The 14,032-nt window shown below is 40.0% G+C and overlaps 1 protein-coding gene across 1 annotated transcript in view; it reads left to right on the plus strand.

Annotated features, from left to right (window-relative positions):
• Positions 1-12,328, plus strand: part of RIGI (RNA sensor RIG-I) — a 42,409-nt gene extending 30,081 nt beyond the window's left edge. Inside the window, exons 15-18 of the mRNA XM_054582933.1 lie at positions 1,227-1,397; positions 2,540-2,691; positions 8,801-8,944; positions 11,587-12,328. Coding sequence (XP_054438908.1) covers positions 1,227-1,397; positions 2,540-2,691; positions 8,801-8,944; positions 11,587-11,925 — 806 coding nt within the window. The 3' untranslated portion in view covers positions 11,926-12,328. The remainder of the gene's footprint in view (positions 1-1,226; positions 1,398-2,539; positions 2,692-8,800; positions 8,945-11,586) is intronic.
• Positions 12,329-14,032: the final 1,704 nt, after the last annotated feature.

Genomic DNA, 14,032 nt, shown 5'->3' on the forward strand with positions numbered 1-14,032 from the left:
ACATTATACAAATTTTAAATTCCATGAATCTAAAGAGAAAATTCATATTTTGAAACTTTGGCTTACCAAATGAGGCCCAACACCACATTGTTGTTGGAATTCAAAGTTCTCTGCCATCTAACTCCAACATGACTCCAATTTGATTTTCCAGCATTGTTATTTCCCCACAAATAAGCACTTAGAAAACATTTTCTTATTTGTTTCCTCATTATTCACCTACCCATCCACATTTATTTAGAATTTACTGTGCCAGTCATTGTCCCTCTGCCAAGCGCCCACTCTGATCCCCTCCGCATTCCCACTGCATCCTGTCCCGCGCCCGTATCGCGGCCTGTCACACGGAACTGTAGCTTCCTGTTACATCCTTCTTCCTCTAACTGTGAGCTCCTTGTAGGTAAAAGCAGACCTTTAACCATTGTGTCCTTATTTGACAAACCATAGTACTAAATAAATGATGAAAAAATGGATGAAGAAGTTCAGAAATTAATGAAATACGGTGCCTGTCTTGGGCATGCTCGCTGTTCAGTAGATAGTGAAAAGTTGTTTTGGCCTTCACAAAATACATCTCAAGATTTTGACTGCCAATATACTAGGAAAAAATGGAACTTTTATAAATTCCATTAACTCTGTGATGATGATTACTGAAGTTCTTTCTCCTCTCAGTATATCAGTGGCTGAGAACTGCACACTATTAGGACCCTAGACTTAAAAATTCAAGGCCTGGCTCTGCTGTGAGCTAGGCTGTCAGTTTACCATAACTTCTAAAAACTCAAGGTCTTCATCTGTAAAGGGGAATCATAACACTTGCCACAAAACTTAAGAGGGCTTTGTGAAGTTCCATTGAGTAAGTAGATAAAAGTGTTTTGTTAGCTGGAAACTCCTATACATAGGCAGAGGCACTACTATTTGTTAATATTTTTGCAGAAAAAAAATCAGTATTTTTTTTGAGACAACATTACTAAAGCCACACAGCTAGTAAGTGCTGAGGCTGGGATTTGAACTCAGGCAGTCTTGGGGCAGAGTCCAAGTTGTCACCACACTAAAGGTCCTCTCTAAAACAAGGATTGGAATAGGCCCTACTGCCTGGGGTTGTTGGGAGATCATGAATAAAAAGCGCTTATCACAGTACCTGGCATGCAATAAGTATTCCGTTATAAATAGCTCTTTTTTCAAGGGTGAAATTCCCTCTTTGGTGAGTTATGTCATGCCCTCTGACTCTGACACAGGGATGACCCTCCCAGCACAGAGGTGTGTACTGGATGCATTCAGAACGCATGGAGATAACAAGATCCTGATCGCCACCTCAGTGGCTGACGAAGGCCTTGACATTGCTCAGTGTAACCTGGTCATCCTGTATGAGTATGTGGGCAATGTCATCAAAATGATCCAAACCAGAGGTGAGAGAAGCTTTAATGCCATTATTAAATGTCTGCCAATCTGTCTGATATGTGAGTCTATCTGTCACCCTGGCCTTTCTCCTTTACCAAGTCATACGTGTGTATGTGGCCAATGGCACAGCAGACTGTGGTATCACTGCCATAAAGGTAGCTTATTTGGTTAGGATTGGGTGGCTACAGTTTTGTCCACTATTTTAATTCTTGTTCACAAAAAAAACCCAATAAAAAACACCTGTATATTTGACCAACATTGACATATTTATGGAAGGATAATTCTCACTTGGATTGAGGCTTTGACAGTCAATGTGTGGACCTCTCCTGGTTGTGCTTGTGGTGCCCCTGGGCCCTCTGTGTTCAAGAAGCTCTTCCGTCCCGCTTGACCTAGATAGTCTCCTGACTAGTCTTCCTTTTTTCAGTTTCTGTAACAACAGTCGCCACATTACTTTTCCTGGAAAACAGCTCTGAGCATGTCACTTCCCTGTATAGAATCTCCACGGGTTCCCCGATTTTCTTGATGTTACAGCTTTCAGATCTAGCACCCACTTATCTTTCCCGCCTTGTTTCCCAACCTGACTTCATTATTTTCCCCTTGTTGAAGGAATTGCTCATGTACTGCTACTGATGACCTTCGTTTTACCTCTCCCTCTACCTCCTTGTAACCTGTCCCTAGTTCCCCCAGCTGTCAGTCATCTCTCTTTTGAACATCTATAGCCTTTTATGTCTATCTTTCAGCACTTACCGTTTTCCCCCTAATTCTGGTGGGTGTGAATATAGCTTATTTCCCCATTTCCTAGAAGGCTCCTGAGGGAGGATCTCTGTTATCCATCTTAGAGCCCTCGCAGTGTCATCCTGGGGGTTCCTGGTGGATTGCCTTTGAAGCAGTGTTTCTGGTGAGGTGGCTCTCTGACCACAGCGCAGCGTGAAGCCAGTCTGAGGAGGGCTCCTCGTTTAAGTGCATGTTCTGTGTGCGGGTGCCCACTTGCACCTGAGCCTGCGCACTAACAGCTCAGCTTCCCTGCAAAGTGGGATGCAGTGACCCAGAGCTGAATTTTAGGAATATCCCTTTCTCTTTGCTTGCCAATTCATGGATTTATCAGAGTTTTAAGTTAAAGACACCAAATGAAATACTTCTTTTCTGACAGGCAGAGGAAGAGCAAGAGGTAGCAAGTGCTTCCTTCTGACCAGTAATGCTGATGTAATTGAAAAAGAAAAAATAAACATATACAAAGAAAAAATGATGAATGACTCCATTTTAAGCCTTCAGACATGGGATGAAGCAGTATTTAAAGAAAAGGTAAGTTTTCCATCTGTGCTACTCTTTCAGAATCTGACCATCAGTAGCAAATAGGGAATGTGAGCATGTTGCATTAGATGGCTGAGTGTTGCTTTAGAACAGTAAGTTTAAGCTTAAAAATTTGTCCTGCAGTGAGCATCAAATCCACTCTGTTTTTAAGTATCAATGAGATTAAAATATATTTTATTAATGCTAATACCTAAAGTTGTATTTTTCATCTAAAAGGCAAACTGAGCTAGAATTGCTCTTAAGTTGACAGTTTATCTTGAGGACAACACCTGAATACTGCAAGACACAGCCCTTCTTGGTCTTTTCCTCAGATCTCTCTCTTTCTAACATCCAGAGTCCTCAGAGATAAGCTCCCGTTGCATTGTAGAGGTGTTGGAATGCCTAATTGTAGGTATGGATAATAATGTGTGCTTTGGAGTGGCACACCTGTTCAGTTCATCCTCTGGGTGGGATCTTTCATTTTAATGTAATTTTCTTTGTAACTTTGAAACATAGAACCAGATAAGGGAAAATCAAGACATGTGCATGCACACATGCATACATGCATGCCCACCCAAACTCTCCAGGCTCAGCAGAGATTTTCATCTCAGAATCTCTGGAAGCGTTGAATATTACAGGGCGGGAGGGCAGCTTTAACAATCAGTGGTTCCAAATCCAGTTCTGCCACTTATGAGTGACCTCGGGTTGTTACTTCGTATTAAATCATCAGTTTACTCCTTTGTAAAGCTGGGGAAATAACAGTATTAAACTCACAGGGGAATTTGGAGGATAAAATGAGACATATGGATTGCTTAGCACAGTGCTTGATATAGCATAAGTACTCAAAAAGTGAGTTGTTATTGGACACAGGAGTGAGGCACACCTTAACTTCTTGAAGATGAGGATGAACCTTACAGTGAGCAGAGCGACTCCACAGTGCCCACAATTTTAAGTCATAATCTCTATGCTCAAAAAGTCCTGAGAAACAGTGATATAAAGGAAATTAACCATTATTTTAGGAGAAAAATACAACTTTATGTCAGTGTTTACAAATGTTGAAAAATATTTCTTCTGCCCTGACTGATGTGCCTCAGTGGGTTGAGTGCTGGCTTGCGAACCAAAGGGTGGCAGGTTCGATTCCCAGTCAGGGCACATGCCTGTGTTGTGGGCCAGGTCCCCAGTGGCGAGGTGCTCAAGAGGCAGCCACACATTGTTATTTCTCTCCTTCTCTTTCTCCCTCCCTTCCCCTCTCTAAACATAAATAAATAAATAAATAAATAAAACCTTCTTAAAAAAATGATTCTTCCTAAAGTTTAGAGACCAAGATATGTAAAAACACCTCTTCCATATTTTCAGTGAGAAGAATTGCAAGGAAGTTCTTTAGTTCCTCGTAATTTTCCTCAATTTTACTGAGGGATAGGGGTTTTTCACTGAGCCACCTAAGTAGGACACAGGGATGTTGCCAATAAAGGCCTTAAATCCGTATTAGCTTTAGTACCCGTGGAATAATATTTTTCCCCTCCACGGATTGACAACCTGCTTAGACTCATATGTGGCAGAATAAAGTAAAAGTCAACTGAGGAAGATGAAGGCTGGGCCAGGCATAGACATTCTTCTGTAGCCAGAGTACCAGGTCAAGGAGTGGAGTGGGGAGAAAATGGGTTATGTATCTGTTGAATTAGGCAATTGAATAGAATTTGGGATTCCCCTAACACCCACAGAGAGAGAAAATGATGCCAAAAGGAAGTTCATTTTAACGAAAGAACTTTCAGCATGATTTATACCCATGACAGCGCACAATCCGCGTTTCATAGTTTTGTATTTTTCTACCTTAATGCATGGAATTAGCCTACTTCTCCAACCACAGGTGGAGGGAAGAGGCAGTGTGCTATACATATTAATTTATGATGTTGGTTGAGCCTCTTTACCCAGTTATTGGGTTAGTTTTAAGTATAGCAGTAATAGTTTTAACTTACTGGGATTTATTACCTGTAATAATACTTAAAATATTTGGGATTATAAAATACAATAAAGATTTTAAAATAAAATATCTGAGATTATTAGTATTTAATTGAATTTTAATATATAATTTAATATCATTAGATATAAGTTAATTTTTAAAAATTGGATGCCCAAAGAGGAGAGTTTATATTTTTAACCTCATTCCTATCACATTCTCCCTACCCTCAGTCTGTGTCAAGTGGTGATTAGAGCCATATCTGAGAAAAGGAAATTAAAATGGTTCAAAGGGAAATGTGTACTATGTAACCCAGGAATTTCACTTCTAGAAATTTTTCCGAAGGAACTAATGGTGATGGAAATGGAAATAAGTACACTTAATGTAACAGTTTTACGACAGTGAAAAATTGAGTTGAAAATAGGAGGCATAGCCCTGGCCGGTGTGGCTCAGTGGGGCGGGTGTTGTCCTGCAAACCCACAGGTTGCCAGTGCAGGGCACATGCCTGGGTTGCAGGCTGGGCCCCCCGCTGGAGGCACATGAGAGGACAAGAGGCAACCATTTGATGTTTTGTTCTCACATCGATGTTCTTCTCCCTCCTCCTTCTTCCTCACTTCCCCTCTCTCTAAAAATAAATAAATAAAATCTTTTAAAAAATAAGAAAGTATGAGGCATAAACGTTCTCTTTACACAACTAGTAAAGATAGTTTCAGGTGAAATAGGGTTGGGAATAGGGTTCGGGAAATCACATTTTGATTGTTTTTCTACATTACAGCGCTAAATTTATTTATATAAGTCAAATTTTATTTGAATTTGACGTGCTTTAGAGATCGATGGGTTTTCTATCAATGTTGAGTAACTAGTTAGATGATAATAGGGAGAGGAAGATTTGCACTCATAGTCACAATAATAATTGTAATGCACACGTACAGAACATGGATTATCCACCATAATCCAGTAGAGTCTCTTATTATGTCATCTTATAGGAGGGAAACTGAGGCATGAAGAGCTTCAGTAGCAGTAGATCACACAGTTAGGGGTAGAGCTGGCAAAGCCCATCTGTTTAACTACTACACCTACTGGCCTAATCAGAAATGTTCGAAGCATAAATAATGATGACTATTAAACTTTACTGAGATGTATGAGGTAAATTAAGACAAAAAGGAAAGAAATGCTCTGCTTTTGAATGGAGTGGCTGAGTATTTTAAAGTTGTGCGTTCACTCCAAATTCACTAGATGCTTATAGCAACCCAGAATCAAAGTATATTTTCAACCTGATAAAATGGTTTCTGAGTTTATATAGAAAATACATAAAAATAGCTATGATATTTCTGAAAAGAAAACTTATGAATGAAGATTGCCCTAACCCAGTATTAAAGTACAAACTGCTGTCATTAACATTTTCATGGTTTTTAGCACATGACTAGCCTAATAGACTGGGGATAACACTGACAAGCATTTAGCTTGTGCCAGGCGGTCCTTCATGTATATTACCTCCCAACAGCCCATGAAATAGATGCTATAATTGTTTCCATTTTGTATTTGAGGAAACTGAGGCACTTGCTCCAAGTCACACAGCTGGTAAGTGGTAGGAACAGGATTTGTACCCAGGCTGTCTGGTTCCACCTGGAACACTTGAAAATATCTGATAAAAAGGAGTCAACACCACAAACCAGTGAGACAGGGCAGATCATTTCACAGTTGAAAATGTGGAAATCACCATGTTCTTTCTTCATTTATGTTTTAAGATGCCTTCTTTTATCATTTATTTCTGTTTAGAGAACTTCCTTTTGACATCCTTTTAGGGAAGTTCTGCTGGTGAACAAATTCTCTTAGTTCCTCCTCATCTTAGATTGTCTTGATTTCTCCTTTATTTTTGAAAGCTATATTGCTGGGTATGGGTGTCCAGGTTAACAGTTTTTTCTTTCAACCTTTGAAAAATATTGTCTCACTTTCTTCTGGCCTTCATAGTCTCTGATGAACAGTCTGCTGTGATTCAGGTTGTTTTTCCTCCATGTGTAAGCTGCCATTTTTTCTTGTGTTTTTAGTCTTCAGCCTCTTAGTGAGGATTTCTTTGGATTTGTCCTGTTTGATATTTGTTCAGGTTTTTGAACCTGTAAGTTTATATTACATTATGTTCAATTTAGGAAATGTTCAGCCTTTATTCCTTCTAGTACTTTTTAAGTCCTGCTCTTTCTTCTCTCCGCCCAAGACTCCAGTGTCATGAATGTTAGATCTTTTTAGATAGTCCTAAAGGTCCCTGAGGCTCTGTTCATTTTTTTTTTTTCACCTTATATGCTTTCTGTCACTCCATTTGGGTAATTTCTATCATTCTATGTTCCAGTTCACTGATTCTTTCCTTTGTCCCCTCCATTTTGCTGTTGAGCCCATCCACTGAGCTTTTTATTTTTGTTATTACGTCTTTTAATTCTAAAATTTCCATTTGGCCCTTTTCCATAGCCTCCATATCTCTGTTGAGTCTTTATAGTTTTTCATGTTTCAAGAGTGTTTATGAATACTCACTGAAGCTTTTTTAAAAAGATTTTATTTATTTATTTATTTATTTTTAGAGAGAGGGGAAGGGAGAAAGAGAGAGAAGCAGGGATGTGTGAGACATACATCAATCAATTGCCTCTTGCATGCCCCCAACTGGGGACCTGGTCCACAACCCACGGACGTCTCTGGCTGGGAATCGAGCTGGTGACCTTTTTGGTTCTCAGGCTGGCACTCAATCCACTGAACCACATCAGCCAGGGCTCATTAAAGCATTTTTATCGTGGCTGCTTTAAAAATCTTTCTCTGAGAATTATAACATCTCTGTCTTCTCAGTGGTGGCATCTATTGTCTTTTTTTTTTTTTCGTTCAGTTTGAGATCTGTTTTTGATATGAAAAGTGATTTTTTTAATTAAAACCTGGACATTTTAATATTATATTATGAGGGTTAAATAATATCCGTCTGTGTTAGCTGGCTTTTTCTGACACTCTTCTGGCATAGCAGGCTGGGGGACGGGCCTTATCACTGCTGGGTGGGGGTACAAGTCTAAGCTCCCCATTTAGCTTCTCTTGATACCAAAGAGGGGGAGACTCCTTGTTACTGCTGGATGGAAGTGGAAGTTCTGGCTCCCCATATGGTCTCTACGGACACCATCGGCAAGGAGAGGTACTGTTAAGCAGGGATGAAAATCCTGCTCACTACTTGGCTGTCTCTGACACCAACAGATGGGAGTGTTGGGGTGCTTTGTTACAGCCATACAAAGTGAAAATCTGGGTTCCCCACTCAGATTTTCCCCATGCCTGTGCTGGCATGGGTGGAGGTTTGGTCACAGTTTTTTGTTTTGTTTTGTTTTGTTTTGTTTTATTCTTTGGTGTTTGGCTAGAGTCAAATAGTTACTGGCTAAAAGTTTTCTATCTTTCTAGGCTGCTCTTTTCCTGGCCCTTTGGCTGGAGGGAGTAGGTTTTTGTTGAGACTTTATCTGTGCCCGTAGACATTTCTGGCTGCCATCTTCTTCAGCTCCAGTTGGGGATGTATGAGGTGAAGAGAAAACCCAGGGCACTTACAGCCAGGTTGTTCCTAGGGTTCCAAGGTTCCTAGTTGGTGTGCCTTCCTCTCTGCACCCTTTAGCATCTTCTTATGTTTATTTTAAATAAATATAAGTTGCACTGACCAAGGCCTAAATTTTGAAATAGGATGCAGTCAGTACTCTCTGTGGTCGGAAGAGGTGGAAGATAAAAACATTTTAGATGGTGAGGGCTCTTCTGCCTGCTGTTCCATTCAGTGGGTTTATGCCCTGGAAGTGGGTGTAATTATGTCTGAAATAGTTAATGCATATCATATGTCTATTTGTGAAGGACATTTTAAGTTTTGACAGCTACTAAAATAGAAAGCATGGTTCACATGACTACTTTATGGACGTTTTTAGTGTTTTTATAGGCAACTTTGATGAGGAAATTAAAAGACTAATTGGAGGCCACAGATAAACATTGACTAACGGAAAGTTAGGAGAACCAATAAAATTGTCTACAAAGCTGACGTGACATGTCAGCTGTATGACATGTTCATGGAAGTATATGTGAATGCAGAATAAATGATATACATGTGTGTGTTGCATGTATCCTAGTTGTAATTAAACTACATTTATGAAGCTTTTTTTTTCCCCCATGTAGATTCAAAAGATACAGATTGATGAAAAATTCATCAGGGATAGTCAAGGAAAAGTAGAACCTGTACTTGATAAGGAAAATAAAAAACTACTCTGCAAAAAGTGCAAAGCCTTTGCATGTTATACAGCTGATATAAGAGTGATAGAGGTAAGTAAACAGCCTTATTCACAAAGAACACTGGGTCATTTTTCAGCACTAATAAAGCTAACTAACTAACGGTGAGATATTTATAATAAGATTACTATTATTTCCTTAAAACTTTATTGTGTCATGGTCCATGGATTTTTATAAAAGCTAAGAAGTTAAAAAGAAACCTGTAATTTCAACAAAAAAGAAATAGTTTTAAAAATCGCTGCATAGCCACTTAATTAAAAATTATGTAGCTATTAAAAATAGTGGTTCTGTTAAATACAATGTGGTTTCTTGGATTAGATTTTAGAGCAGATAAAAGGGTATTATTGTAACCAAGCAACCTGGGGCTCGTCCACGTGGTGCCTCGATGCATGACCCAACAATTACTTGGAAACAATTAGTTGAAGGAAACAAGTTTTTACAGGATTCCAACCTTGGAGGGGGGCGCTGAGAGCGCTCCTGCTCAGAGCCCTGTTTTCCTTTGCTCCCCAAAAGGCTGTAAGCCAGAACCATGCCCAGAAGTTCCCCATAGCCTTGTCTCTTTTTAAGCCAGCTACACAAACAAGGCTCCATCCCCTCTGGAAACGCGCTTGTGTGTTTCAGAGTCTCCATCCTCTACAGCAGCTCTGTCTTTCAGGGTCTGGGGGATGTCGACCTCAGCCTCTATGTAGTGGTTCAGGAAAACATAGCCCATGTTGCCCTGGATCATGGTGAAATCCAGGAGGGCACACATTCCAAGAAAATGACTTCTCTGTATGTCGTTTAGAGGAGCTGAGGTCTGTGGCTGAGCATTCCTGGTCACAGCTCAGTTCAGCTCCAAGCATCTCCCATGAATCCTGCTTGGTTAGGCGGGTTGCTGCACAGCTCCATCAGCTCTCCCCTTACACCCTTTCTTCCTGCCTCCTCTCTTTCAGACCTCAGGTGGAATCCCCTTCTCTCTCAGCCTGCCCTTATTTTAAATGCCCAGACCAGAACTTCCTATGCGACCTCATATCCGGCCCCTCCTATGATGGGCTGCTTCTGCTAGTTCCCCTGATCTTTTACCTTCTTTTGGCTGCCATCGTTAGTCAGGGCAAGAGTTCCCTGTCACAAAGGGACACCTGCCTCCCCTGGCTATGTCAGGAGCCACAGAGTGCAGTACCCCTTTGCCTAGGGCAGCAGCACAGCTATTAACTTGCCATTGTTACGCAAAGTATCCTAGACTGTGTCATCTGCTCCCCCTTCCCCCAGTCAAGGTTTGTGGGGTATATACTCTGCTATTTTCGGGGACCCACGCTCTCTGTACCCATCACATTATGAGGAAAAGAGGCAAAATCTGTAGTTTATAGTAATGTGCTGATATTAACTTAGTTTGGAGAAATGTACTATGGTATGTAAGATGTTAGCATTCAGGAAGGGGCAGGTGAAGGGTATACAGGAATTCTCTGGACTACACTTGTAACTTACCTGTACATCTAAAAGTATTCTGAAGTAAGGTTTATTAAACAAAATGATTATGAAGTTTATATAGTATAATGAAAAACTCCTTACAAACTAATGGTAAAGTGGAAAAATAACCAGGATACAAAATTATAAATATCCTATGATTATAGCTCTGTGAAATAATAGCAGTAATACCACTATCACTATAAAAATATGAAAAAACTGTGCAGAAAAAAGACTATAGGAAATATTCTAACATGTATTACTATTTTGCTGTGAGGTTCCATGATTTATTTCTCTCTGTACTATTTTATGTTTTCCAAACTTTCTTTTTTGATGCAAATCACTTTTAACAAAATATCTCCTTATTTTTAAACACAGTATCTGCAGGTTAGCGATATCTATATATCTATATCTATAAACTTTTAGATAAAAGCTTAGAAAAATCTCAAAAGACAGCAATTGGATATAATGTAACTGCTGCAATGGAGGGTTGGGTGCGGTGCCTGCGCTGGTTCAGGTGATGAGAGATTATTACTTTGGGGTCCTGTTTGGTCTTCAGGAAGCTGAAGTCTCTAATCAGTCCCACTGTTTGAGCAGGAAGCATATTAGGGGCGATATTGGCAAGTTCCGAGTTTGCTTAACTGTAAGAGATCCTTTCAGCTGGGTGATTTTTCTATTGAAAATGGCCCTTTTAGGCTGTATGTTTTCCTGAAGGACTGGGAAGTTGGATCTGCATTTGTTCTGTGCAGTGTGGCTTTTTTTTAGCTTTGCTCTAAAGTGAACCGTACGTGGGGCCTGTGGACACATTAGTACCTCACCCTGTTCAGATCGACATTGACCCTTTGCTGTTCTTCCCTGTATCTTTTGGATTATGCCTGTTGGGCCACTGGTGAATGCAGGCTTCAAAGATCTGTGATAAATACCCTTTTTGTTTTTTAAACTAATAAAGTATCTACTTCAAGAAACTAGGTTGCCTGGAAACTTCCTGGTCCTCCTCTTCATGAGATGTCCCCTCTCAACTCACTTGCCCCTCCACTCCCAGTCCTCACTTCTACCCATGTAATTGTGCATCATGCTGCGTGGATTCCACACTGGCCTTCACTGAATCCATATTTCCTTCTTTCCCCATCTGTACAATAAGTGGGATCCCACCTGCTCTTTATCTCAGGTTAATCACAGTTGTGAACTGGTTGTAACATTCTGTTTTGTATGTTCTGTCCCTTCCTCTATAGGATTGCCATTACACTGTGGTTGGAGATGCTTTCAGGGAGCGCTTTGTGACTAAATCACACCCCAGACCAAAGAATGTGGGGATTTTTGAGAAGAAAGCAAAAATATTCTGTGGCAGACAGGACTGCAGCCACGACTGGGGAATCTATGTGAAGTACAGGGCATTTGAGATCCCAGTTATAAAAATTGAAAGTTTTGTGGTGGAGGATATTGCAACTGGATCTCAGACACTGTATTCAAAGTGGAGGGACTTTCATTTTGAGAAGCTGCCATTTCATCCTGCAGATGTCCAGATGGCTTCAGGACTCCAGTCTTCAGCTACAGAGAGTGGGTGGTCTTGAGTGAAGAAAAAAGTACCCCCAGTGGGTAAATCGTGACACCATTGTACCACTGTAAAGACATTTACCTAAGGCTGGTACTGCAATGAATGTTTATTACTTAACTCATCTTTTGTTCATTGTTTTTAACAGTTTGTATTGTATCATACACATAAAGCACACATGAGTGAGTCAGAACACTGAATGCCTCATAGGCCAATAGGGCTCTACGTACTTGGGAAAAATTTTAAAGCCTCAGCTTCTCTTTCCATTCTTCCCTTTGGAACCAATCCCCAGTTTATACCCAATAGCCACCCAGTACACATGAGAATAAGTGAATGAATGAATGGAATGTTGAAGGTTTTTCAATATCCTGGCTGAGTAGCTCAGTTGGTTAGAATGTGCTAAGTTGTGGGTTCAATCCCCAGTCAGGGCAGACATGAAAATCAACCAATGAATGCATAAGTAAGTGGAACAACAAAATTGATGTTTCTTTCTCTTTCCCTTCTTCCCATCTCTCTCTCAAAATCAATTAAAAAAAAAAAAAAGAATGGTGCTTATGCCCCCCAATTTAATAAACTAACAGAAAAGTTATTTTTTTTTAAAGATTTTTCATACTTCCCTTTCTTTACTTAACCTACTGTAAACCAGCTTTCGCCTTTAACAATCTACTGAAGTTGTTCTTGTCAAGGTCGCCAGTGACTGGTTGCCAAATTCATTGGGCACTTAGTCTTCTCTGAGCTCTTTGCTGCCTTGGGCCATATTGAGTGCTCCTTTATGGGAACCCGTTCTTGTCTTCTGTCTTTTCTAGCTCTATTTCAGTCTGTTCTGTTGGTTCCTCTTTGCTGATCCCTTAAATTTGATAATTCCAAGGGTTCAATATATATACATATACATCAATGTAATGGTTACATGCACTCATGTTTTCTATGTAGCATTATGTGTGGCATATAATATTAAAATTCTGTAGTGGAGAACTTTTAGTAATGGAGCATATACATGATACAGTACTTCTTGAGAAGTTGACTTCTGTTCTTTTAGTTTATTGTGCATTTTTTCCTATTGTTTTCATAACCTGTGCCATTGTTCTCTTTGAATGGTCATCCCAAGCCATTTCCCAATAATACTTAATGGTCAACACTTGGACTGTTCTCAGCTCCCTTGGATGATACTGATAAGGTAGTTTAATTTGGTTGTCCTTTCTATTTAACGATCTTTAATTGTTAAAGATTGATTTAACAATTTAAATCAATTGATTGATTAATTGTTAAATTATTTGGGGATTGATTGTTCTTTAAACAATCAGAGTGCATATCCAAATGACACTCCTGTGTCATTCAACTAGGCTTGCTGGGGCTCCAGAGCTTAGTTTGGGGTTTTCCAGACATGGAGACAGCTGCCTGAGCTTTGCTCTTTCTCTCCAGGCCACAGTATTTTGTGTTGAATTCAGGGTAGGCTCTACAGTAATTTAAACAGTTCTCTAAAACAGGTTTAGATTAGTTGTTTGTAATTCATGGTGGTGGTTCAATAGTCACTTCATTAACAGAGGAAGGGCATCTTTGTTGCTTTCATCACCTAGGACATTCCAAGGGGGGTGGAGATGAAGACCAAATATACATGATTATAAATCACAATCTCACAAGTATCTCTTTTTATATTGAATGTCTACCTTCCCCCCCCGCCTTTTTTTTTTTTTGCTGTCGTTTAAAAACTTCAATAGGATATATAAAACTTCTACTGGAAATCTATTTGAGAAAAGTTTTCTCAAGGTTCTAAATGGTCCAGTTCAGATGAAGGTGAAGTCTTTCTTCAGACTGAAGCTGAAACAAGACTTCCCTTGTTTGATTTTAACATGGAGTCAAGCTGTTGCCAGGCATACAGCCCGGAACAGAGAAGGCATCTGGTTCATACCCATTGATGAAAATAAACCAGTAAGTAGGATATGAAGAAATGAAAACTTCTGACTGACGTCCTAGTGCTGGTCATTGGCTATCTGGATCAGAGGCTGCATTTCAGAACCAACCTGGGAGTCTTTTTCATGGGCCTGTGCCCAGCCCCCATTAAAACATCCTGACAGGCTGTCCAGCCACGTGTATTTTTTGAAGTTTCTCAGGTGTGTAAGTGAAAGTCC

The sequence above is a fragment of the Pteronotus mesoamericanus genome, unplaced genomic scaffold (assembly GCF_021234165.1).
Source record: "Pteronotus mesoamericanus isolate MK-2021 breed Mesoamerican mustached bat unplaced genomic scaffold, CSHL_Meso_final contig_73, whole genome shotgun sequence".
NCBI classification, from domain to species: domain Eukaryota; kingdom Metazoa; phylum Chordata; class Mammalia; order Chiroptera; family Mormoopidae; genus Pteronotus; species Pteronotus mesoamericanus.